The sequence below is a fragment of the Gossypium arboreum genome, chromosome 9 (assembly GCF_025698485.1).
Source record: "Gossypium arboreum isolate Shixiya-1 chromosome 9, ASM2569848v2, whole genome shotgun sequence".
NCBI classification, from domain to species: Eukaryota; Viridiplantae; Streptophyta; class Magnoliopsida; order Malvales; family Malvaceae; genus Gossypium; species Gossypium arboreum.
The window spans coordinates 80,720,812-80,747,010 of record NC_069078.1 but is presented as its reverse complement, the minus strand read 5'-3'; the positions used below and the strand labels follow the sequence as shown (position 1 = coordinate 80,747,010).

At 33.3% G+C, this 26,199-nt stretch overlaps 4 protein-coding genes across 7 annotated transcripts; 3 read left to right on the top strand and 1 right to left on the bottom strand.

Annotated features, from left to right (window-relative positions):
* Positions 1-1,138: 1,138 nt before the first annotated feature.
* On the top strand, positions 1,139-4,243 carry LOC108455103 (bidirectional sugar transporter SWEET3-like). 3 transcript variants are annotated; one of them, XM_053019498.1, is made up of 7 exons: positions 1,140-1,305; positions 2,681-2,751; positions 2,845-2,881; positions 2,953-3,175; positions 3,266-3,427; positions 3,531-3,650; positions 3,963-4,243. In XM_053019498.1, the coding sequence occupies exons 2-7, from the start codon at positions 2,748-2,750 to the stop codon at positions 4,065-4,067; spliced, it is 651 nt and encodes a 216-aa protein (XP_052875458.1). In that variant the 5' UTR covers positions 1,140-1,305; positions 2,681-2,747; the 3' UTR covers positions 4,068-4,243. The 3 variants fall into 3 exon arrangements, with proteins under 3 accessions (XP_052875457.1, XP_052875456.1, XP_052875458.1); XM_053019497.1 differs by having other exon boundaries at positions 1,139-1,305; positions 2,705-2,751; positions 2,845-3,175; XM_053019496.1 differs by having other exon boundaries at positions 1,139-1,305; positions 2,845-3,175.
* A 2,364-nt stretch (positions 4,244-6,607) lies between these two features.
* On the top strand, positions 6,608-10,142 carry LOC108465840 (protein NRT1/ PTR FAMILY 8.1-like). Of its 2 annotated transcripts, XM_053019495.1 has the most exons (6): positions 6,613-6,969; positions 7,582-7,657; positions 7,883-8,026; positions 8,144-8,361; positions 8,516-9,066; positions 9,214-10,142. In XM_053019495.1, exons 3-6 carry the CDS (start codon positions 7,918-7,920, stop codon positions 10,043-10,045), a joined length of 1,710 nt encoding a protein of 569 aa, XP_052875455.1. In that variant the 5' UTR covers positions 6,613-6,969; positions 7,582-7,657; positions 7,883-7,917; the 3' UTR covers positions 10,046-10,142. The 2 variants fall into 2 exon arrangements, with proteins under 2 accessions (XP_052875454.1, XP_052875455.1); XM_053019494.1 differs by lacking the exon at positions 7,582-7,657 and having other exon boundaries at positions 6,608-6,969.
* Positions 10,143-13,298: 3,156 nt separating this feature from the next.
* Positions 13,299-14,552, top strand: LOC108455104 (protein MAIN-LIKE 2-like). Its single transcript, XM_017753714.1, has 3 exons — positions 13,299-13,355; positions 13,465-13,953; positions 14,499-14,552. Exons 1-3 carry the CDS (start codon positions 13,299-13,301, stop codon positions 14,550-14,552), a joined length of 600 nt encoding a protein of 199 aa, XP_017609203.1.
* A 3,479-nt stretch (positions 14,553-18,031) lies between these two features.
* On the bottom strand, positions 18,032-25,932 carry LOC108455907 (uncharacterized). The gene is made up of 21 exons (XM_017754482.2): positions 25,766-25,932; positions 25,439-25,657; positions 25,111-25,219; positions 24,640-25,005; positions 24,490-24,545; positions 23,942-24,182; positions 23,795-23,850; positions 23,372-23,621; positions 22,999-23,162; positions 22,724-22,863; positions 22,525-22,626; positions 22,098-22,236; positions 21,719-21,805; positions 21,478-21,639; positions 20,993-21,349; positions 20,305-20,495; positions 20,079-20,197; positions 19,700-19,771; positions 19,461-19,555; positions 18,958-19,119; positions 18,032-18,659 (listed from the first exon to the last, which is right to left on the bottom strand). The coding sequence occupies exons 1-21, from the start codon at positions 25,811-25,813 to the stop codon at positions 18,351-18,353; spliced, it is 3,444 nt and encodes a 1,147-aa protein (XP_017609971.1). The 5' UTR covers positions 25,814-25,932; the 3' UTR covers positions 18,032-18,350.
* Between the last annotated feature and the right edge of the window lie 267 nt (positions 25,933-26,199).

Below are 26,199 nucleotides of genomic sequence, written 5' to 3'. Positions count from 1 at the left end.
TAGTAACACCTCTTTGTATACGGCATTTTTTTGTTTTTCTATTTGATGATAAAATTGATCTTGATTTAAACAAAATAATAATTTTAAAATTTAAATTTTATATACTGTCTATAATTATTCATAATCTCTCATTAATCCTTAAATAGGAGGATAAGCGTGTTTCAACACATTCAACCTATATCTTCTTACACTAATAACAATGTTAATATAAACCAAGCGAAAAATAATTTAAAATAATAAGATTGATTAAATTGAATAGTTTAAATTATAATGAAAGTGTAATTAAAATAAATTAACACTTATTATGAATTTAAATAAACATAAAACAATAACTTCATCTTAAAAATTATTTAAATATCTTAAAAGTTAAATTAATGGGAAAAAAAAGTGATTATGTCTAATTTTAAAGATAAGGTTGATATGGATTTTTAATTTCCCAAAGTTTTAATAGTCATCCCTCTGCACAAGTCTTTGTCAACATCATTAAGCCCAAGGGGAAACTGGAAAGGATTGTTTTAGGAAAAAGAATTGGGAGTTAGGTGTGAACATGAACTGGACCTACCCTCCACTTATCTTGGTTCTGTTCTTGATTAACTACAAATTTGATGGAATCCTATCTTTTGTAACGGAAAAAAGGGGAGTGAAGTGAAATTATATAAAAGAATATCCCATATAACATCAAAATAATTGAAAAGTCCACAGATTCTTTCCAAAAGCAGAATCCTAAAACATAATTACGAATGGGCTTTTTATGATTTAGATTTAAAAGGAAAAATGTTTAATGTTTTCCATTTTTAAACAATGCCAGTAAAATGTCCAGATACAAAGGTCAACCTGGATTGGAATATTCAGGTTGCGGAATCCAATTTTAGAAAATGCCAGTTATCAATATTTATGATTTTTCACATCAGTCCCTGATGATTCTGAATAAACTGTCTATGTCCTCCTCTAATTCCTTTTTTATGAAAATTGCATAAGCAACCAACGAGCTTGGTCAATAGTTTTATAATGAATGAAACCTTCGACTCACCATGATATTCTTTAATGATCGAACCCATTTGTAATAATGATCCCAAATGCAAATCCCAAAGCAGTATGGGGACTAGAAGGCAAAGAATCTGAAAATATTGCATTATAGTATATAGTATAGAAAGGTTGCCAATTGGTGACATATCGTCTGAGGTTTGAAGTCTAACCCCGTTGTCTGTGTACCGGAGTTGGAACCGGGCTTCCCTTCTCCTTGTTTCTCTCCTATTAACTCCTCTTATCTTCTTTTCTCTTCTCTTCTGCACTTTTTCTTCAAAGGTACGTCACGTTCATAGACTTTTGATTCTTGTGTTTTTGGCTTCTTTCTATCGAAATTCTCCCTTGTTTCCTGGGTTTCCTACTTTTGCATGCATGCCCAAACATTCGGATTTATGGGTATTTTTGGTCTTGGAATATTACATACTCTGTTTTTTAACGTTTGAGTGAACCTTCCATGGATCTGATATATACCAAACACTCAGATTTCTTATGAGTTACAGTTTTTTTTTTTTTTTGTGTGTGTGTGTAGTATCTTGATTTAAACTTGTCTTTTCGGTACTCACTAGATTTTCCTTTTGCGGCGAGGAAATATGTTGAGTTATTATAGGATTTTGATTTACCATCATTATACTTATGGTTACTGTAAGCTTTAAATTGATGACGTTTTAAGCTTTGGCAATGATTTGAACATAATGATAAGCAGGACAATTGTTTCCTTTTAAGTATTTGAAAATTTATTGGATTCTTTTTGGCAGTAGCTTATTCGCTATTGTTGGAGTTTTGGCACAAAACAAAATAAAACAAAAGCAAAAACAAAAAGGACAGAAGCAAAATCGGGAGGAAAGAGTTTGAACATAAAAATAACCGAAAATTCTCATTGATTTCATTGAAAATTTGAAAATATATGTAAGTTACATGGTAATTGGACAGTTACCTAATGACATAACTTTTCCCACTAATACATGACTAATACAAACTTGAATTACACACAAAAGTAAGCTGACATATCAGCTATTACATCAAATTCAAATCAAAATCTAATCCTACTAACTTTGTGGACAAATTACAAGGAAACTAAGTAAAGTTACATAGTAACAAAATGAACTAAAGACGCTATTGCATTCGGTTCAACTCCAATGCTGATCTTCATGTTGAGCTGGTGCTGGTCTCCATGCTGAACTGCTTCTGGTCTCTTGTTGCATTGCAGGCCAATGCTCAACAGCTATTTTGCCCCTTTTGTTGTCCTCTCGTCTCTTGTGATTCAACTTGATTCCACTAACCATAAACAGCAGATATATACTTCATTTTCCATTTTCCATTTGACCTTATCAAACCTAACAGAACAATTAGAGAAAAAATCTTTATTTTATTTTTTCATTCTTATTAAAATCAAGCTATTGGCATCCACAAGTCCCTATAAGACGTAGACAGCACTTCCTATTCTTAAATTCTCTCAATTTAAAAAATATATATATAAATATATATTTATTCCTATTCTTCTTCCCCCACTTTTTTTCATGAAAAAAATCCAATATCTCACTGGAATTTATATCCCTTCAAGCTCATTAAAACAATCCATAAGACATAACTAAATTATGTAGTTTTTTTATGAAGTTTTTCACACCTTTTGGACCATTTTTTTTCTCCATCTTAGGGACCATTTTTTGTTTCTTTTAAGGCCCAAAATCAAGGGTGATAGGCTACGCCTAGCAGTTGGTATCATGGGTAATTCTCTCATCTCCTCTATACTTCTTTTTTTTTTTTTTAGTTTTTTGCTGATACAAAAAGCATAATACCTACACGATCTTTCTCTTGCAGGCAATGCTTCTTCTTTGTTGCTTTATGCTGCACCAATGTAATGTCAATATATCCCTACACATACATACATACATACATACGTGGTAAACGAATATATGTGTTGTACAGCTTGACTTTTACAAGGGTCATAAGGAAAAGAAGCACTGAAGAATTCTCATGCATCCCATACATCGTTGCACTATCGAATTGTCTCCTTTACACATGGTATGGATTGCCTGTTGTGAGCTACAAGTGGGAAAATTTCCCTGTCATCACCATTAATGGTTTAGGGATCATCTTAGAGTTATCTTTCATCTTCATCTATCTTTGGTTTGCTCCAACAAGAGGAAAGGCGAGTTTCTTAATAAAACCCTGTTTTTCTTTTTCTTCTTTCATTATCATGTGATCACCATTGATGGTAGCTTGGTGAAAAAATTTGCAGATTAAAGCTGGTACCATAACGACGATGGTTATGGTAATATTTACCGTAACTGCAATTATATCGGCTTTTGTATTTCATGATCATCATCATCGGAAAGTTTTTGTTGGGACTATTGGGCTGGTGGCTTCAGTGGCAATGTACGCTGCTCCACTTGTCGTCGTGGTAAGCCGTTTAAAAAAGAACAGAAAATTCTAATTTTTTTTCAGCTTGATTCGTGTCATCTTCGTGTGGGAATTGATTATTTTTCTTTATTTTAAGTTTGCAGAAACAAGTGATAATGACAAAGAGTGTGGAATTTATGCCGTTTTATTTATCTTTTTTCTCGTTCTTGGCTAGTGTTCTTTGGTTGGCTTATGGACTACTGAGTCACGATCTCCTTCTTGCGGTTCGTATTATATTTATTACATTATGGCGCATCGAGATTGACAAAAATAAAAAAAATAATAGTTGAATGTTTAAAGTTTTAAATTTAAATCTCATAAATTTTTTTATTAACATATTTTTTAAAAAATTACACTTTACAAACATATTTTTAACTGTTTATATATAAAAAACTGATGCATAACAACATTTGAACTAACATCATAGTAGTTAAACCTTGGATTTTATCATTTCAAAAGAAAGCTTCATTTGATTTTTACAAAGATCAATAAATGTTTTTTTTCTGAAACAGTTTATATGTTATTATATATGGCAGTCACCAAATCTGGTTGGCCTCCTCTTGGGTATATTGCAACTTGGACTTTACCGCAAATATAGGAAAAGAGGAACAACATATAATATCCAGGAGATTAGAGCATAATAATATATATCCAGGAGAAACCCGAACATATGCAGCTCTCAATGAACAAAGATATCAATGGAAAGATATGAAAAGCATATTAAACCTTAGGGTATGGACTTGTAATAATTATTATTCTTAAAAGCTAAAGGTGAAAGTTATTACAATATCAATGTCTTGTTTTTTCTTTTTTAAAATTGAGAGCGCAATGCAAGAGTTTGATGCTTTACCAATGGAGAACAAAAGTTAACAGTGTTATGCGTTGTTGTAAACTAAAACCAAAATGCTCCTAAAAATTTTAGCAAGTTATGATTCTGTCATTTGTGTTGATGGAGTGGTTGTAGAGATGATTGGTTCACTTTGTTTAAGATAGGATTTATTGATCGATGGAAAGAGTGGCAAGATTTGTAAGGGAAGGGAGTGAAGGTTTTGGCGAGAAGGAAGGAGGTTAATGGTTTCTTCCCTCACTTCAAGCTCTTAATCTTTTATATACTGAATGTCTCATATTTTGAGATATCACGTACTGAATTGATATCGGTGAGTAAAAGCAATTGGCCTAACATTATAAGTTTAGTAGAATGGCATTTTGATGTGTCTCATGTCACCTTAAATTGGGTGTGATGGCTGGAACTTAAATATAATGGTTGATGAATAAATTCGTTTATCATGCAAATTGTTAATTGGACAAGTCTTCGTGATAAATTTTAAATGAGAGCTCTACATGACTCAGAAGCATAACATTTTTAAGATCTTAATAAATTATAATAAAATATTTATTTAAAGTTTAAATATTAAAAATGGTATTATTTAAAAAAGTAATAAAAATCTAAATATCAACTGTAAAATGATATATATAAATATGTGTTTGGTATGGGAAATGGAAGGACCACCCCCAAGAAAACCTTAAAATAAGACTTTGAAGTTGCCTTCATAGACAACAATCAACGGTGCTACAATTTGGCTAATGATTTTCAACACAATGTTTATCATGTTAATCATTGTGATAAGAAAATTGAATCTTTTTATATGTATAAAGTGTTTAGTGACAAAGAATGTGGCTTTTAGAACTCATTCTACATTGACAAATACAAGACAAAAGTCAGTGATACAATATGGCTAATCACAGCCACAAAGCATTAAAAAAAACTTATTTAAATTATAATATAAACTTTGATTGTAATAAAAAAATCAAGATTAAAACTATGAATATAGGCAAAACAAAAAAGAATTATAATAAGATTTTAAATTAAATTATAAAAACACAAAAATTAAAGGGTTTATAAAAATTTTCGCCAAAATAAACAACACTAATTATGAAATACCAGAAATAATATTACATAATTTAATTTTTATAAAGAATTTGAATATAAATCAATAAGTTGTATAATTTTTTACGAAAAAATTAATACAATAGAATATTAGAAAAATATATAAAAATATAAAATTAATATTAAAATTACTCAATTCAAAATAAAACAAAAAAATTATAATTTTGTAAAATTAAATTATACCTAAATTAACTTAGGATTTAACTCAAACAGAAATATTTTAAGTAGGAATAGGTATAGATATTTCCCTGCTAAAGTGCGCCCGTTCCGTCAAATTAACTTTTCCCTCGTTTGCTAACGTCACCGGGGGCGCACAATAGGTATAGATATAGATTAAGTAAGGTTTATGAGTAGTTTTAAATATTATTTTAAAAGAATAGATATAATTAAAAATAATATTTGAAACGTTATGGTTTAGGGGGTGCACAATAATATTTTTTAAAGTGAAGTGGGCTTATGAATTAATTTTAACAAATAAAAACTATATAAAGCCTACGTTAAAAGAAATGAAGAATAGAAGAAAACAAAAGTAGAAAAAAAATTAAAAGAACATAAAAAAAGTTAAATTTCTCAAAATAAAAAAAAATGTAAGGATCAATTGTAGAATTTAACGTAAAAGTTTCGTTTAAAATGATGATTTAATATGGCATGTCAACTTACTGTTACACCATTAATGATTCAGTGACTAAAATATTACAACATGATAATGTAAGTGACTAAAACGTAACATTTAAAATATAAATGACTAAAATATAATTTAAGACAAATAAAAACGGCTATTTTGATAATTTACTCAATTAGAGTTGGTTGTTTTAGGAAAAAGAATTGCAGGTTAGGTGTGAATATGAACTGGACCTACTCTCCACTTATCTTCTCAAAGACATCTGGTTCTATTCTTGATTAACTACAAATTTGATGGAATCCTACCTTTTTTAACGAAAAAAGGGGGAGTGAAATTATATAATATAACATCAAAATAATTGAAGAGTCCACTGATTCTTTCCAAAAGCAGTATCCTAAAACATAATTATGAATGGGCTTTTTATGATTTAGATTTAAAAGGAAAGATGTTTAATGATTTCCATATTTTAACAATGCCAGTAAAATGTCCAGATACAAATGCCAACCTGAATTGGAATATTTAGATTGCGGAATCTAATTTTAGAAAATGCCAGCTATCAATATTTATGATTCTTCATATTAGTCCCTTATGAATCTGAATAAACTGTCTATGTACTCCTCTTAACTCCTTTTTTATGAAAATTGCATAAGCAACCAACTAGCTTGGTCAATAGTTTTATAATGAAACCTTGGACTCACCATGATATTCTCTAATAATGGAACCCATTTGTAATAATGACCCCAAATGCAAATCCCAAAGCAGTATGGGGACTAGAAAGCAAAGAATCTGAAAATATTGCATTATAGTATATAGTATAGAAAGGTTGCCAATTGGTGACATATCGTCTGAGGTTTGAAGTCTAACCCCGTTGTCTGTGTACCGGAGTTGGAACCGGGCTTCCCTTCTCCTTGTTTCTCTCCTATTAACTCCTCTTATCTTCTTTTCTCTTCTCTTCTGCACTTTTTCTTCAAAGGTACGTCACGTTCATAGACTTTTGATTCTTGTGTTTTTGGCTTCTTTCTATCGAAATTCTCCCTTGTTTCCTGGGTTTCCTACTTTTGCATGCATGACCAAACATGCAGATTTATGGGTATTTTTGGTCTTGGAATATTACATACTCTGTTTTTTAACGTTTGAGTGAACCTTCCATGGATCTGAGATATACCAAACACTCAGATTTCTTATGGGTTTCAGTTTTTTTCTTTTTGTGTGTGTGTGTAGTATCTTGGTTTAAACTTGTCTTTTCGGTACTCACTAGATTTTCCTTTTGTGGCGAGGAAATATGTTGAGTTATTATAGGTTTTTGATTTACCACCATTATACTTATGGTTACTGTAAGCTTTAAATTGATGACGTTTTAAGCTTTGGCAATGATTTGAACATAATGATAAGCTGGACAATTGTTTCCTTTAATTATCTGAAAAATTGGATTCTTTTTGGCAGTAGCTTATGGGCTATTTTGCCCCTTTAGTTGTCCTCTCGTCTCTTGTGATTCAACTTGATACCCCAGTCTTTTAACCATTAAAATAGTATCTCCTATTTGAAGTGTGCTCCGCCTAATAAGCCCAGGAATTTAGTATGACAGGATTTTATGGGATTGGTTGGGCATCAGTTTGGATCTTGGCAGAATCCATGGTAAAGGTCGATGATGGGGTATTAAGGTACTATTATGCCCTGTTAATCCCTGGACCTTAGATTGAATTCCGGAAAGGGAATGAAATTGCTGTTTTGGAATTCCTGAGAACTGCTTTATTTCATTTATCGAGATGCTTACTTTAGTTCTTAATATGCTTGCTATAATGTGTTAATGACTGATTCTTTCATTAACTTCAAGATATACCTGCTTACTGTGCTCATATTCCTTTTAAAATCAAATTGATTGCCAGCCTTCAAAGGGTAGAAAGATCGCTCCAAATATAAGATGTTGGTGACTGATGACATCTATACAAAGGATGGGACAGTGGATATCAATAAGAAGCCTGCCAACAAGAAAAAAACTGGGAATTGGAAAGCTTGCTCTTTCATTCTTGGTATGATTTTAAGGTTTTCCGGGTTTATCCTTGTTTTAAGCATATTCATTAGTATTCTGTTCCTTATTTATTCCCTCTGGTTTGCTTTGCATTTTTCGAACCCGAAAATTTCATCAGGAAATGAATGCTGTGAACGGTTGGCATACTATGGGATGGGGACCAATTTAGTCAACTATCTCCAAGAACAACTCAATCAAGGAAATGTCGCTGCATCAAACAATGTTACGAATTGGTCTGGAACCTGCTATATTACACCATTGATCGGAGCCTTTGTAGCTGATGCATATTTGGGTAGATACTGGACAATTGCTATTTTCTCAATCATCTACTTCTTTGTAAGTTTGGCTTCAACACACAATTTTCTCTTTTTTAAGCAATTAGGTTCTTGGAATGCATATCCCGATAGTATTTTTATAGAGACATCTAGTTCTTTCAAATAAAAACAACTATACACGATGCCTTGATTGATGATTATTTGTTTTCTTGAAGGGTATGACACTCTTAACATTGTCTTCTTCTATCCCTGGACTAAAGCCATCATGCACTGGAGATGTCTGCCACCCGACACAAGAACAAATCGCAGTGTTCTTTGTAGCTTTATACATGATTGCTCTTGGTACTGGTGGGATTAAGCCATGTGTCTCATCTTTTGGTGCTGATCAGTTTGATGAAACTGATGAAGTTGAGCGAAAAAGGAAAAGCTCTTTTTTCAATTGGTTTTACTTCTCAATCAATATTGGAGCACTTGTTGCTTCTTCTGTTCTAGTATGGATACAAATGAATGTGGGGTGGGACTGGGGTTTTGGAATCCCAGCTGTTGCAATGGCTATTGCAGTTGTATTCTTCTTTGCTGGTAGTCGAACATATCGCCTTCAAAAACCTGGGGGAAGTCCGCTTACAAGGATAGCTCAGGTTATAGTTGCATCCTTCAAAAAACTCAACGTGAAAGTTCCTGCAGATAAGTCTCTTCTTTACGAGGTTGCTGACAATGAATCTAATATTCAAGGGAGCCGAAAGCTAGAGCACACAGATAAGTTAAAGTATGTTGTTAAAGCTTAACAATCTGCTTATACTTTGTTTACATCGGCAACCTTGCTCTTTATATGATTTGCTTAGACTTTGTTCACATGGGCAACTTTTTTGTTTATTTGAATGTTGATCTAGTTATTGATCTTTTAAACTTGTAGGTTCTTTGACAAGGCTGCTGTAGAGACTGAAAATGACCATGATAAGGAATCATTAAACCCATGGAGACTGTGCACTGTTACCCAAGTCGAGGAGCTTAAATCAGTTATCAGATTGCTTCCAGTATGGGCATCTGGAATCATCTTCGCTACTGTCTACAGCCAAATGAACACTATGTTTGTTTTGCAAGGCAACACAATGGACCAACACATGGGCCCGAATTTCAAGATTCCTTCGGCATCTCTCTCCCTCTTCGACACTCTCAGCGTTATCTTTTGGGCTCCTGTTTATGACAAAATCATTGTCCCATGCGCAAGGAAGTTCACAGGCAAGGAACGAGGCTTCACCACACTCCAAAGGATGGGCATTGGCCTTGTCATTTCTATCTTTGCAATGATCACTGCAGGTATCTTAGAAGTGGTCCGGCTTCAAATTGTCCGGAAGAATAACTACTATGATCTTAAGTCTATTCCAATGTCAATCTTCTGGCAAGTCCCTGAATATTTTCTAGTCGGATGCGCTGAAGTTTTCACATTTGTCGGACAGATAGAGTTTTTCTACGACCAAGCACCTGATGCAATGAGAAGCCTGTCCTCAGCTCTTTCACTAACAACTGTTGCATTAGGCAACTATTTGAGCACTCTGCTCGTTACTGCCGTGACGAAGATAACCACACAAAACGGGAAGCTTGGATGGATTCCGGATAACTTGAATAGGGGTCATCTTGACTATTTCTTTTGGCTCCTGGCTATTCTAAGTCTGCTTAACTTCATAGTCTATCTCTGGATTGCGAAGTGGTATACATACAAAAAGGTAGCTGGACACCCTGAATAATTTAAGCCTAGGACTCCCACATGACTTGTTGAAATTTGTAGACTTGCTTTTGGTGATATCAGTATATTATGGTTTTAATTTTTTTTTTTTTTTGAAATTTGTGAATTATATTTCAATCCAATATGCCTTCATTGCAGCTCTTCCATAGCAGTTCCATAGGTTCAAGTAGAACCTTAACAGTCAGTTATCGATGTTATTTGGCGAATACCTTGCACTCCAACACAAACTCATCTTTCTTCTTCTTACAGTGCCCATTTGACTCAACGCAGCTCTTCCTTGCACCGACAAATGGTCCGCCAAAACTGCTCGAACTCCTCCAACTGCTTCTCAAATCTTCGGATCAAAACCTCCTCTCACATCTCCGTTCCGTTCCCCTCTCAACTTTGGCCAAGATTCCAAATAAGACCCTCTCGACACGTCCTTAGTTCTGCTATACCTATCTCCATCTTCATCTTTCTTAACACTCTTCTTAATAAACCAGAAAATGTTCCAAGCTTTACTCCATCTCCATGACTTCTTAGACAACCCTTTGCGTTCTCTGTTCCCAAAACGATGATCTCTCGAAGAATTGGAGTTAGAATCCCTATCTGGAACAACAAGCTTAGTTCCATCGATGTAATCAACAGTTGCAGCAGAGACCTTGGCATTAGAAATCAATTTCATTTCATGCATCTCAGCCACTATAGCTGCGAGACCTATCGAGACTCGTTCTTCTCCTAGAAGAACCAAAGTAATGAAGCTGACCCTCCAGGAAGTGATTCATCTCTCAAAGAAAGCTTAGGTCCACTAACGTAATCAACAGTTCCAGGAGAGACTTAAACACTAGAAACCAATTTCATTTCATCGGTCTCAACCACTATAGATGCCGCAGTCTTCCTAATAGAACCGGACCTATAGAGACTCTTTCTTCTCCTAGAAGAAGAATTAGAATAATAATCTCGTCTGATCAGACCCTTCAGGAAGTGATTCATCCCTCAAAGAATGGGAGTTAGAATCCCGATCCGGCACACCAAGGTCCATGAATGTAATCAACTTTAACCAATTTCATTTCATCCATCTCAACCACTACAGCTGCAACATTCTTACTAATAGAACTGGACATATCAAGACTTTCTTCTCCGAGAAGAAGATTCAAAATAATAATCCTTATCTGAGTTAGCCCTCCAGGCAGTGATTCATCCCTCAAAGAATTGGAGTTAGAATCACCATCTAGAACACCGAGCTTAGATCCATTGATGTAATCAACAGTCGCAGGAAAGACCTTTGCATTAGAAACCAATTTCCTTTCATCCAGCTGACCTACTATAGCTGCAGTAAACTTACCAATAGAACTGGACCTATCAAGACTTTCTTATCCTAGAAGAAGAATCAAAATAATAATCCCTTGTTTGAGTTTGATCTCCGGGAAGTGATTCACCCCTCAAAGAATTGGAGTTAGAATCAATATCTAGTACATCAAGCTTAGGTCCTTTGACATAATAAACAGTTGCGGGAGAGACCTTTGCATTAGAAACTGATTTCATTTCATCCATCTCAACCACTACAGCTGCAGCAGTGTTTACTATAGAACTGGACCTATCGAGACTCTTTCTTCTCCTAGATGAAGAATTTGAATAATAATCTCGTCGGAGCTAACCCTCCAGAAAGTAATTCATTCCCGTTAATTGAATTAAGGTTTTATCCACAATTTCACCTTTAAATTATACTCATTTTCTTACATTGGTATTTAAAATTGAAAAAAAAAAGCTGAAGCAAAAAAAAAAAAAACTGAAGCAGACAGAGCGACACAGGTGGAGGCCATGCTACAGGCGGCACTGGTGGTGGGCCTGCCACAGGCGGCACCGATGGTGCCAGTGCCAGAGGCGGCACCGATGGTGCCAGTGCCAGAGGCAGCACCGTGGAGAAGACCTCTCATGCACGGGCGTTTTGGCTTTTTCTGAGTTTGGGACCATATATTATGGTCTCCTACCTCATTTTGGGAAGAAAGAAGAAGAAGAAGAAAAGAAAGAAGAGAAGAAAGGAAGAGAAGAAGGAGAAGGAGAAGAAAGAGAAGCACGCAGCATTGGTGAGGGAAGAAAAAAGAAAAAGAGAAGCAGAAGAAGAGGGAGGGAAGGAAAAGAAAGAAAAAAAGGAAAAAATGGTAATTTTTTTAAGCAAGTAATTTATTTATTTTAAGTGTTATTATTATTATTATTATTGATTTTGATTTTAATTTAGATTTAATTTATAAATTTATTTTTTACAAGTTGTTATTTAGTTAAAAAGATATATTAAGGTATGTTTTTATTTATTTTATACTTTTATTCATTCTTAATTTATTTTTAATTTTTATTGAAGTAAAAAAATATATATGTTATGTGTAAAGAACGTTTTATTATTATTATTTTATGTAATTTATTTGTTAAGTGTGTTTTAGATTAATTAGATATATTTTTTAAAAATATCTTTAGCATGTTTTATTCGATTATTTTAATTTTTAAATTTTTATTTGATGGGGTTTTAATACTATTTTACAAAAATAGTATAAAAAATAAAATATTAAAAAATATCTTAATGAAAAAATAAAATATGAAAAGAAAAAAATATGAAAAAATAATTTTTGGGGAAAGTGGTCTTTGGCGGGTTTTTATTAAAATAATATAAAAAATTATGGAAATAGTATATTTTAAAAATGAAATCTAAAATTTTAAAACTACAAACAAAAGGTTAAAATTAGGGTTATTTACTAAAATAATACATTTGAAATATTATTTACTAAAATAATATAAAAAATAAAATACGAAAATAGTATATTTTAAAAATAAGATCCGAAAATTTTAAAAATTTTAAAAATACGAAATTTTTATTTCCCAATGAATTTAATTAATTACATATTATAATATATTTTAAAATAATATTGAACAACTTATCATGTGTTTTATAATTATTATTGCATCACTCAAATTATTATTATTAAATAAAAATAAATTAAATTAAAATATATTGAACTACATATCGAGTGTATTAAATATATTATATTTTAAACAAAAGTATTTTACTTATTAAATATTTTAAATTATAATAAAATATTTGTATTTGAGTTGGATATATTTATTTTTTAATGTAGTATAGTAAAAATATGTTGTCGAAAAAATTGTTTGCTATTTTTTGTAATTAAAAGCAATATATAATTTAGTTATTCTAATAAATATTTAAAATCCATCAAACACTAAAATTAATGATCAAAATTTATTTTGAAATTGTAGCCATCACAATGACTTCATTGATTAAGAAGGATCTTCCTCACATATGTGACATAGTTAATAATATGGTAAAATATTATTATTTGTTAATTACGAGTTTCATTAAAAAAAGATCTACGTAATTTAAGGAAATAAATTATGTTATTATAACTATTTTCTGTAATTTAAAACTGTCAGGACACGTACCGCGTATTAAGGGGCCAGGTGAATGGTTTAGGATATTCCTCGGATGAACGACTGATGCCCTACTTGGAGCTAGCTGGATTCGAGTCAGCAGCATTGACCCGGACGTTTGATTTGCGGTGTGATTTAATATCCATATTGGTCGAGCGTAGACGCTCGGAGAACCACACTTTTCATTTGTCATGTGAGGAGTGCACTGTCACTCTAGAGGATGTTGCATTGCACTTTGGGCTCCCAATCGACGGGAATGCCGTCACGGGCGTAAGTGCGATAGCTGAGTCGACTGCACTTTGTTATAGTCTACTAGAAGCCTCGCCCGAAGATGATAAGTCCAATTTTTCGAAGTTGAAATTTACATGGCTGAAAGCCAATTTTGAGCATTTATCAATTAATGCCACTGAAGAAGAGTTGATGTGCTCAGCTCGAGCGTACATTATGCACATTATAGGGGGTGTACTGATGCCCAATTCGAACAACAACAAGGTTCATCTCCAGTATTTACCTCTATTAGCTAATTTGCGTAATGTCCGTTCGTATAATTAAGGTTCCGCAGTTCTGGTTATGTTGTATCGTGAGCTTTGTCGAACGACAAAGCCTAATGCCGTAGACATAAGCGGATACCTTATATTGTTGCAGTTATGGGCTCTTTATCGAATGTCATTCTTGGTATCGGTTAGTCACCAACCATACGTATTTCCACTAGTTAACAGGTGATAAAATTTAACTTGTTATTAATTGACAATTTCTTTATAATGATACTATTCTAACGATACTATATTTACTTGAAAATCGTTTTCGTAGATGAAATATTTATCCGGGTATCGGGAGGTCATACACTATCCCAATATACCGTCTGATGATTGAAAAACATGTTGTGGAAGGGGTAAGCTATTCAAATATTTGTGACATGTAATTATTTTGTATATCTTATGAGAACCGTGTTAAATTTTATATTTTTTTTCTGCTTCAACTTTTTTTTTCAGCTTTCTACTGTTTCTATTTTTTTAACTGTTTTTGTCAAATTCCAGGGTGGTCACGCCATTGCCATAGGCGGCACCACCCTGACCATACCATTTTCGTAATTAGTTTTTACCTGATACCATTTAAGTATTTTTTATACTATATTAGTAAAAAAACCCACAATATTCGCATCTTTTATTTTTTATTTTTAATTAATTATTAGATTTGTCTTGGAATGACACTGTTATTTTAGAGGAATAGCAAATCAACTATGGTATTCGGGGAAAATTTTCCGAGATAAATGGATGATTATGCCCCTATAAATGGTGGGAATTACAGGACCACGTTTATGTCCTTTTCTGTCCGATTATTTTATGGAATTGTTTCTTCTTTTGTCGTGACCCGGGTTTTTTACTAATATAGTATAAAAAAAATACTTAAATGGTATAAGGCAAAAACTAATTACGGAAATGGTATGGCCAGGGTGGTACCGCCTATGGTAGTGGCGTGACCATCCTGAAATCTGACAAAAACAGTTAAAAAAACAGAAACAGTAGAAAGCTAAAAAAAAAAGCTAAAGCAGAAAAAAAATATAAAATTTAACAAGATATACAAAGTAATTACATGTCACAAATATTTGAATAGCTTATAATTTCCTCGGCATGTTGTTCAATCATCAGACGATATATTGGGACAGTGTATGACCTCCCGATACTCGGATAAATACTAAATCTACGAAAACAATTTTCAAGTAAATATAGTATCGTTAGAATAGTATCATTATAAAGAAATTGTCAATTAATAACAAGTTAAATTTTATCACCTGTTAACTAGTGGAAATACTTATGGTTGGTGACTAATCGATGTCAAGAATGACATCCAATAAAGAGCCCATGACTACAACAATAAAAGGCATCCGCCTATGTCTACAGCATTAAGCTTTGTTGTCCGACAAAGCTCACGATAGATTATAGCCAGAACTGCGGAACCCCAACTATACAAACGAACATTACGCAAATCAGCTAATAGAGGTAAATACTGGAGATAAACCTTGTTGTTGTTCGAATTGGGCATTAGTACACCCCTTATAATGTGCATAATGTACGCTTGAGTTGCGCACATCAACTCTTCTTCAGTGGCATTAACTGATAAATGCTCAAAATTAGCTTTTAGCCATGTAAATTTCAACTCCGAAAAATTGGACTTATCATCGCCGGGCGAAGCTCCTAGGAGGCTATAATAAAATGCAGCCGGCTCAACTATCGCACTTACGCCCGTGACGGCATTCCCGTCGATTGGGAGCCCAAAGTGTAATGCAACATCCTCCAGAGTGAAAGCACTCCCCATACGGCAACTGAAAAGTGTAGGTCTCCAAGCGCCAACGCTCAACCAATGCGAATATTAAATCGTACCGCAAATTGAACGTCTGGGTCAATGCTGCTGACCTGAATCCAGCTAGTTCCAAGTAGAGCATCAGTCGTGCATCCGGGGAATATCCTAAACTATTCACCCGGCCCCTTAATACGCGGTACGAGTCCTGACAGTGTTAAATTATAGAAAATAGTTATAATAACATAATTTATTTCCTTAAATTACGTAAATCTTTTTTTAATGGAACCCGTGATTAACAAATAACAATATTTTACCATATTATTAATTGTGTCACATATGTGAGAAAGATCTTTCTTGATCAATGAAGCCATTGCGATGCCTCGCAATTTCAAAATAAATTTCGATTATTAATTTTAATGTTTGATGGATTTTAAATATTTATTAGAATAACTAAATTTTATATATTACTTTTAATTACAAAAAATAGCAAGCAGCTTTTTTGACAACATATTTTTGCTATACTACATTAAAAAATAAATATATTCAACTCAAATACAAATATTTTATTATAATTTAAAATATTTAATAAGTAAAATATTTTTATTTAAAATATAATATATTTAATACACTGTATGTAGTTCAATATATTTTAATTTAATTTAATTTAATTTTATTTAATAATAATAATTTGAATGATGGAATAATAATTAAAAAACACATGATAAGTTGTTCAATATTATTTTAAAATATATTATAATATGTAATTAATTAAATTCATTGGGAAATAAAAATTTCGTATTTTTAAAATTTTGAAATTTTTGATTTTATTTTTAAAATATACTATTTTTATATTTTATTTTTATATTATTTTAGTACATAATGTTTCAAATGTATTATTTTAATTTTTATATTAATTTAGTAAATAACTCTGATTTTGGCTATTTGTTTGTATTTTTAAATTTTCAGACTTTATTTTTAAAATATATTATTTTCGTATTTTATTTTAGTACATAATGTTTCAAATATATTATTTTAGTGTTTTTAAATAACTCTGATTTTGGCCCTTTGTTTGTATTTTTAAACTTTTAGATTTTATTTTTAAAATATACTATTTTCGTATTTTATTTTTTATCTTATTTTAGTACATAATGTTTCAAATGTGTTATTTTAGTGTTTTTAAATAACCCTGATTTTGGCCCTTTGTTTGTATTTTTAAAATTTTAAACTTTTTTTAAAATATATTATTTTCCTATTTTATTTTTATATTATTTTAGTACATAATGTTTCAAATGTATAATTTTAGTAAATAACCTTAATTTTGTCACTTTATTTGTATTTTTAAATTTTCGGATATTATTTTTAAAATATACTATTTCCGTATTTTATTTTTATATTATTTTAATAAAAACCCCAAACACCACTTTCCCCGAAAATTTATTTTTTCATATTTTATTTCTTTTAGTATTTTATTTTTTCATTAGGATATTTTTAATATTTTGTTTTTATACTATTTTTTAAAATAGTATAAAAACCCCATCACATAAAAATAAAAAATTAAAATAATCAGAATATAACATGCCAAAGAAATTTTATAAAAATATATATCTAATCAATCTAAAGCACACTTAATAAATAAATTACATAAAATAATAATAATAAAACGTTCTTTACACATAACATACATTGACTTTTTACTTCAATAAAATTAAAAATAAATTAGGAATGAATGAAAATATAAAATAAATAAAAATACCTTAATATCTCTTTTAACTAAATAACACCTTGCAAAAAAAAATTTATAAATTAAATCAAAATCAATCAATAATAATAATAACACCTAAAATAAATAAATTACTTACTTAAAAAAATTGCCCTTTTTTTCCTTCTTTTTCTTTCTTTTTCCTTCCCTCCCTCCTCTTCTTCTTCTTTTTTTCTTTTTCTTTTTTCTTCCCTCACCAATGCTGCCTGCTTCTTCTTTTCCTTCTTCTTCTTCTCTTCTTTCTTTTCTTCTTCTCCTTCTTTCTTCCCAAAATGAGGTAGGGGACCATAACATATGGTCCCAAACACAGAAAAAACCAAAATGCCCGTGCATGAGAGGTCTTCTCCACGGTGCCGCTCTACCTGCTTCAGCTTTTTTTTTTCTGCTTCAGCTTTTTTTTTTCGGTTTTCTACTGTTTTTGTTTTTTTTTAACTGTGTTTGTCAAATTCTAGAGTGGTCACGCCACTGCCACAGGCGGCACCACCCTGACCATGCCATTTTCGTCAATAGTTTTTGACTTGTGTCATTTAAGTATTTTTTTTATACTATATTAGTAAAAAATCCACTGTCAATACTTGGCACAAGAAGCAACCAACACTACAATTTGATGCTGTTGAAAGATAAAATCTTAATAAATTGAAACAAGAAAATCGTTTCACTATACATGATTAATCTCGTAGAATAAAACGAGTTAAACAGAGCTGAGATTCTGTTTTACTATTTCAACGACTCTTTGCGATAAGCTCTCAGCCAGTGTTCCTAACATAGGTCCAAATGTTGAATCTCCTTCAATATTACTTGCGGAAGTACCAGCGTTGCCAGTAGTGTTCTAGTGTAATCCTTTGGCTACTGCATTGATTTTTTCAGCAATTTTTGGAAGTAGCTCAGTTGCTTCATCGTATAATTGAGCTCTACATCCACTTGAACCCTCTTCCATGGGATATTCTGTTCCTAATTTCGTAAATAACTGGAAAACATTCTCGGCAGCAATGTCCAGGCTTAGCAATGCTTCTCTACATGCTCTGATTTTCTCCCCTACTTCACTCTCTTCATCAATGGTTGATGAATCTTCTTCATCCTTTTCATCATTAGAAAGAGCATAACTTTGTGTAAGCGAGCATTTTGTTGAGTTTAGGTCCTGTGACAAGGTTCAAACGTGAAACATAATAACTATAGACACGAATCACACGATATGAACAGAATATGTTTAACAGATACAAAAACAATGTAATGAACACAACTCGGTATGTTTAAACACAATTAACATGACAGATTTACAAATATTATATCCGTGCTTAGATTTTGATATGTTCAATAATTTGTGTTTATATTTACTGAAACAGCATTTCTATCTTCAGTTTACTCGAAATAGTCTTTCAATACATTAACTACACGGGAAAAGATATCAACAATGACATATACAATGATAGATGTACCTGATCAATAGAGCCTGCCACTTCCTCCAAACTCATATTAGTGGCTGATTCGTTCTTTTGACTAGATGGGTTAAACAGTCTTTTGCAACCCACTAAATAATCCCGCCGTACAAAATATTGTGAAGAGTATCTTCTCCTAGTAGATGATTGCCTTTTCTCAACCTGTAAACAGATATTAATGAAACTTCGAAAGATTTGGGGTCGACCAAATGGTTTATATGGTCTGTCAGGTACTTTATGTAATGTGAAATATATATGGTTTTTGGAAGAAGACCCATAATAACTCTTTTTCTTTCCTTCAAACCAAGAAAAGTGATTTAATTTGAAATACTTAAATCTACTCCTAGCCTGACCCTGGGCATAAAACGAAAGAAACAACAGAATAATTCAGGTTCCCAGATCCACCCCAGTTCTGGCCACCTTTCTGCTCTTTTCTCCCAAAATTCTGAATGGAAAAACATTTTGACACTTTAATTTAAAAAATAGCAGGTATGAAAACTAACCTTGAGTATTGCAGACAGGTTGCCAAAATGCTCCTTGAACAGATCACTGTCCTCAGACTTCATATGGAAGGTAGCAACATCCATAGTGCCTGGCTCTGTTTAATCAGAATAAACTTGCACTATCAATTCAGGAACTGCCTTGTGGCAAACTTTTGTTCTCTCCATGCTAAGATTATTCTGATTCTTGCTTAGGAAAGCGAAATTACTAAGACACTATGTTTTGAGGTGGAAAGTCTTACCTACATCTATGAAATGGCTCCTGTGACCTAAAGATTTTTCACTCTCACTTGGCATCTCAGCTAGGCCTTGCACTGCAAGAGACATACCAAAAAGGTTAATAATAGCTGATTTTAGGCTACGATTTAGTTAGTTTTTCCCTTTACAATATCTGGATTCATTAATTTTCCTGCTTGACACTGCACTTTAATAATATCTAGTCCAATATATGCATTGCTGTTTGCCATCTTCAGTTCCATCCTGAATTTCATTGGAATCTTTTCATCATAATGAATTACAACAAACTGACATTGAGAAGCTTGTACCTATCTCTACAACCTTGCAGCCATTCAGAAGAGCAATAAAAGAAACTTCAATTTCAAGACAAAAATTGGGTTTTACCTAGCTTTGGCGATGACACTGGCATCTGTACGTCTTTAAGATTTTGAACCTCTGGGGAATTCAGTAGATCCAAACGTACATTGTAGACAGTGAACCAATGATCTTCCACTGCAGAGCTGCTGAAGTAATAATAATAAAGTATCATGAGGCATTAGGATAGAAGCTAATGGTGAATGCTGGACCTAGCTTATGCAGAGCAGCAGTGATAAAATTATTTAAACCTCACCTAACTATTTCATCTGGTGATGCAGAACTTTCACTTTTAGTAACATTGGAAGAACTGTGTAAGCTACTGAGGCACGAGTTGTTGCCTCCTGACCAAGGAATAGATGGATTTTGATGTTCATGGCACAATGAACCATGATCCCCACCACTGCTAATCAAACGAGATGAAATTTTTGGTTCTTCCTGCATTTGCTGGAGGGATTAACGAGAAAGATAAATTAGGCTCGATGAAATTCAAAACCATTCAGCTGAAGCAAAATGTTCCTCCCAATTCCTTACAGGAATAAAGTGATCAGTTCATATCCATGAACAAGTCCAGTCAAAAATGAAAGAAAAATGGCTGAACAGAACTAAACTGAAGACTCGGGAAATCGATTGTGTGCCAGTGCACATGGTCACAGAAACACAAAGTACTATCGCTGCCAGCTTTCAAGATAACTGTTCACTAAAAATTTCCAGAACACAAACAATATAGGTATCCATCATTCAGATTATCCCTGAATCCTGATGGAAGTTTATGGAGTTCCAAAAATCTTATTGGTTACATTACTATGACAACAGAAAAAATGTGGGAAGAATATTATTAATCCGATAAATGAGGGTCTAGAAACCCATTTCTTTCTCCTTTGCTTTTTTACTTTGGAAGTATGAATGCAAATCAACATGTCAAAGTCTACCATCAAGAATACCTGAGGTGAAGTGAACTCAAGATTTCTCTGGACAAAATCAGACCTTGTTACTTTGTCTTGTGCCCATTTTGGAAGTCTGGAAATGCTTAATTTAAATGCATAGGTCTCTTGGGAATCCCATCCACGATAATTCGCTCTTTGTTTAAGTTGGCTTGACCTCTCAGCTAGCAATGAATCCTTCAAATCAATTCTGCATGACTTGTTTCCCTCTCCATCATTTATGGTTTGATTAAAAGCCGCTGGCATGCATATGGTTCTTGGGGACAATGAAAGAGATTTTTCCTTCACTTTCTGTAACATCCTGGAAGCCAAGCGAGGGGGAATTTTCCACACGAAAATACAACCATCACCACCTACCTGAATGCATCATAAAATTGAGAAGAATTCATGTAAACAAACATAAGTTACCTTGAATTAGTTCAAATTCAGTGAAATACACGATACACATAATGTCAAAAGGGATAGTTAACCATGAGAAAACTCACAGAAACTATATGCTTGCAATCTGGTAAAAAGATGACACCTGTCACAACTTCTCCATGTCCTACAGCTTGGGCAATCATCTCTCCAGTCGTAAAATCATACACACACATAGACTTGTTTGAAAATGAACATACAAAGTAGCTGCCGCTAGGGTCCATTGTAACCTGACGAACATAAAGTTTCAGCAGCAGAAACATTTATGGTCAAATCCTCCTGATTATTCACTCATAAGTCATAACTCACCTTTATTGGATCACCAAAGTCTTTGTTTTGCTTGAATGATCTAATAAGCTTTCCACTAGCCATGTCAAATATGTTTATCTTCTTATCCTGAAAGAAACCACATAATTAATTCAAAGAAGTGGGATTTCAAACATGAGGCATCTGCAAAATTGTTTTGCTTGAATGATCTAATAATTAATTCAAAGAATTGGGGTTTCAAACATGAGGCATCTGCAAATTATGTCAAACAGTCAACTAAAGGTTACTTGTTAACGTGTAGCATTTAACCATATGATGGATTTAAGGGCCTGGTTGCACGAAAATCATTTGAGGCAGCTCTTTAAACTCCATTGGAATATGCCAATTACTCCCCCGGAGATAACAAGATGTTTAAACTTACTTGCCCAGCAGTGACAACAGCCTCCATCTCTGGGTCTACGGACATATCATAGACAGTTCCATTAGATGCCATTTGGTGGTGACGACGTGAAACCTTACATCTGTTATCAGTTAAACAGACATCACGGAACACAAGGGACCTATGGGGGATAAAAAAAAGGACATTAGCTAAGATTAGCCATATGGACGCCCATGGTAAGTAATCATTTGATAAAAATAAAAATTGCAAAATATAAATATTAAATGCAAACCATAATCTTTTGGTTTTAATTGAAAGCAATTAAAACAAATTAAAGCCATTTCAAATGCCATTGAACAAAATTAAACTATCTAGAGTACAAACTAACAGTGATTTTGTCTCTCTTCGTCATTTTCTCAAGTAGTTTCCTAATCAACCAGGTCTCATTTTTATATATAAAGCAAAATACCTATCAGCACTGCAACTCAGAATCTTACATCCATTGCAAACAAGTTTAACAGAAGTCACAGCAGCTGAGTGGTCATCTATACTTCCAATGAGCTCAAAGTTCCTGACATGAAGGGTATTAGATCATTCAGCATACAAATCCAAGAAGCTCCAATAAATTTCAAAAAGAGAAAAAGAGACATTAAATATTCAATTAAAACCTTTTAACATCATAGAGATGGATTATTCGATCCCGTCCCCCAGAAGCAAGCAAGTAATGATTGTCATTTCCTCCAGAATCTATATCCTTTGTACTTGACACGCTAAAACTCAAAGAGAGAATCTCTGCATCATGGGAATCCTGTGGCATTGAAGAATATAATTTGTAAGACAGACAGAATATAGTAAGCTAGTTGCAGACATAGTTAAAGTACTCACAGCACTAAATTCGTTTTAAAATAAATATCTTAATGCATTATGGTGGCCTCAAGTTTACCTTAATGCATGTATAATCAGAATTGTGAAGATCATAGATATGGAGGTTTCCCTCACAATCACCAACAGCCATGTATTTTCCATCTGAACTAATTGCCATTGACCGCAAACCTAGATTGCCAAAAGCTGTATCCTCAGTGGCGATCTCAAAACTTCCGGCACTCACTGCTTCAGGCAAAAGAAAAAATGAAATTTAATCCAACAGTTGCAGGGTGGAAAGTACAAATATAAATTAACTTACTAAAACACATTTCAATTCATAATAAATCCAAAAAAAAAAACAGATAAAGTGCCTGGAATGATAACTAAACAAATCTGCACATTTTAACATGCTTCCAACTTATGCTAGGACCTATTATAACTGAGGCCTTTACCTATATTAATAATCCCCTCTGCTTCAGTGATCACATAATTATTGTCAGCATTATCCCTTAATAGATCAGGTTGTAAGACAAGATCCCATAACCTAACTGTGCCATCAGCTGAACAGGTTGCAAAAGAGACTCCTCCGGAACATCCCTTCGCAGCACACATAAGATATGGATCGTGCATTTTTTCACAACAGAGATTCTTGATATCCCATATACAAGCCGAATGAGAAATAAGAGCAAAGGACCTGGTAGCCTGGAAAGATACCAATAAAAGTTCAATTAATCAAGTTCTAATCTATTAATAAGCTCAAAATACCAACTAAAGGAGAAGACCTTAGATTGTAACTAATTAAGTTTCTTGTAGAATTAGGTGGTTTCTTCCTCAGAACAAATAAAAAATGAATATCACTAATATGAAACAATCACCTCATTCTCTTGATAGAAATTCCATATATGGAGACTATGATCTCCATAGATCACAACTGCAAAAGAGAATTTGAAAATGTACCATTATAAGTAACAAAGAGGTGGAATATCGAGAGTAAAGAGAACCAGTTGAGTTAAAAAACGCACCAAGCTTTTCTGAGATGAACTGACAAGCAACTGCATCAGGAAGAATACGGGCTAACTGAAAATTATTTTCACCAGCTTTAGGGAAAAAAAGATCAATTTCTCCATGGCATGATTTGGCCTTAGAGTACAATAGGCTTCCCACATATCCAAGATCCTCAACATTGAAGAGCTGTACTTGTCCGTTACTACAAGCACAAGCAATTAACTTGCTGGATGCAGATAGTGCAAATCCTTTTTCAACCTGAAAGTTAATTTTGGAATGCATCAAACTCAAACGTGGCCCAAATTGCAATAGTTGAGTTATATTTGATGCAGTTCTACACATTCATACCACATTCTGTAATTTAGAAGCTTCAGACCTCAGTGACAACTTTCCAGCTTAATGACTAACTAAAATCTTACCATAGTATCCAAAGATGTTAACCTTAAAGCAGAACTAAAATCTTCGTCAGATCAAAAATTCAAAATTGTGGAAGGATAAATCCTTGGTATGCTGGTTCATTTACATCCAAAACGAAAAAACATAACATCAGAAGTCTCAAACGTACCTTTAAATCAACCGAATTTCTTAATGACAAACCAGAATCTATGAGGCATAGAACTCCTGTACGTAAAAGAAGAAAGATTGAAAATTTTGACTATGCTTCAGAAACTCTAATCAATTTAACTCTTAAATACAATGGAAAGAAATACGTAACCTGCATCAGTCAGTGCGTATATAGGAAAGAGCTCATCAACTTGATCACAGTTCACAACACTACCATCTGTCCAGATGGCGGACGAGACAGATATAAATGAACTGCCTTTCTGAGGGCCAAGATTAATAGGCTTCGCATGAATAGACAGTGACACTGTCCCTTTATTCATGCGAGTCCTAGGAGATGCACCAACAGCCCAGAATTTCAGGTGCTTCTTTCCAGCAGTAACAATGTAATTGGCATCTGAAGAGAAAGTGACAGACGTAACTGAAGAACATGATGAACTCGCTTTAAGCTTTGTAACCAAAATCCCACTCCGCCAATCCCAAAGGTAAATGTACCCTCCAACAGACACCAGATGTTTCCCTACAAAAACCAAACAGAAATTTAGAATGTATAAATGTAGGTCATGTAAATATGAATATAACCGCAACATAGATTTCCCAAACGCATTGATATATAGTAACTGACCATCTGGTGAGAAAGCAATGCACTCAATTCCATATATATGACCTTTCAGCTCAGATATGAAGGTACGAGTAACGTAGTCCCATACCAACACCGAAGGTTGAGGCCCTGACTGCAAAACAATATTAGATCCGTACACATAGTAATAAAACACAAAGTTTTTAAAATAAATTTATGAATAGTTACAAATAAACAAATTCTCGTTTCATATCATTGAAACATTAAACGTACTACCAGTTCAATATAGACTTTTTAAAACCCAATCGCACCGCAATAGGAAGTAATCGATGAGCAGATTAAACTAAAATCTTCGGTTAAATCATTTTGGTACCTCCCCGGCGGCTATGAAGCGACCGTCACGCGACATGGCAACGCAGCTCAAAGGTTTAGCCATTCGATGAGAGAGCATGAGATGCAATTGGGTTCCAGATTCTGCATCGTAAACCACCGCAACGCAACCGGCAACGTAAACGAAGCTCGAGGTCGATACGGCGCCAGCTAATCCGTTGGCGTTCTTCGTAGTTAATCCGATAATCTCTTTCAAAACCAGCTGCAATAGCAAACCAAAATCAGAATCGATGAAGATATATATATTCCACGACTCTTCTATTACTGTAAACAATATTTAGCATAGATTAGGCATCTAAACGCTACGTACCTTGGATGACGCTGGATCTGATTTCTTGAGTTTTCGATTAGTTTTCATATTGGAAGGGGGGAAATTGCTAATAATTTGGGAGGAAGTGAAGTTGTTTATGGTCTACTGGTAACGTTCGAACTTCGAATGAATAGGAATTGGGTATGGGGGCGGGAAATCTTTACAAATCAAAACACTAAAAAGTAAAAAGAAAAAATATGCGTTATGAAAATAAAACACGTGTGAGTTTCAGGTCCGCTTTTCCGGTTGGGTGGAATTTGTAAAATTAACTCTATTAATGAAGATTTTAATCGACTGAAATTATCACTAAAAACCTTTTACTAAAATATATTTATCAAAATATTTAAGGGTATATCATTGATTTATCAAAAATTTAAGACTTTAAAAATATTAGTAAATCTTTATATGTTTTAATAAAAGAATTGGTAAACACC

Coding starts and splice junctions, on each gene's coding strand:
- LOC108455103 (XM_053019497.1), top strand. CDS start 2,885: ATGTCAATATATCCCTACACATACATACATACATACATACGTGGTAAA. Junction 3,176..3,265: donor TTGCTCCAACAAGAGGAAAG/GCGAGTTTCTTA, acceptor AAAAATTTGCAG/ATTAAAGCTGGTACCATAAC. Junction 3,651..3,962: donor GTCACGATCTCCTTCTTGCG/GTTCGTATTATA, acceptor TATATATGGCAG/TCACCAAATCTGGTTGGCCT.
- LOC108465840 (XM_053019494.1), top strand. CDS start 7,918: ATGTTGGTGACTGATGACATCTATACAAAGGATGGGACAGTGGATATC. Junction 8,027..8,143: donor AGCTTGCTCTTTCATTCTTG/GTATGATTTTAA, acceptor AAATTTCATCAG/GAAATGAATGCTGTGAACGG. Junction 8,362..8,515: donor TCTCAATCATCTACTTCTTT/GTAAGTTTGGCT, acceptor GTTTTCTTGAAG/GGTATGACACTCTTAACATT.
- LOC108455104 (XM_017753714.1), top strand. CDS start 13,299: ATGACTTCATTGATTAAGAAGGATCTTCCTCACATATGTGACATAGTT. Junction 13,356..13,464: donor GTGACATAGTTAATAATATG/GTAAAATATTAT, acceptor TAAAACTGTCAG/GACACGTACCGCGTATTAAG. Junction 13,954..14,498: donor CCAATTCGAACAACAACAAG/GTTCATCTCCAG, acceptor GTCAAATTCCAG/GGTGGTCACGCCATTGCCAT.
- LOC108455907 (XM_017754482.2), bottom strand. CDS start 25,813: ATGAAAACTAATCGAAAACTCAAGAAATCAGATCCAGCGTCATCCAAG. Junction 21,640..21,718: donor ACTTTGGTGATCCAATAAAG/GTGAGTTATGAC, acceptor TATGTTCGTCAG/GTTACAATGGACCCTAGCGG. Junction 20,198..20,304: donor TCACCAGATGAAATAGTTAG/GTGAGGTTTAAA, acceptor TTATTACTTCAG/CAGCTCTGCAGTGGAAGATC.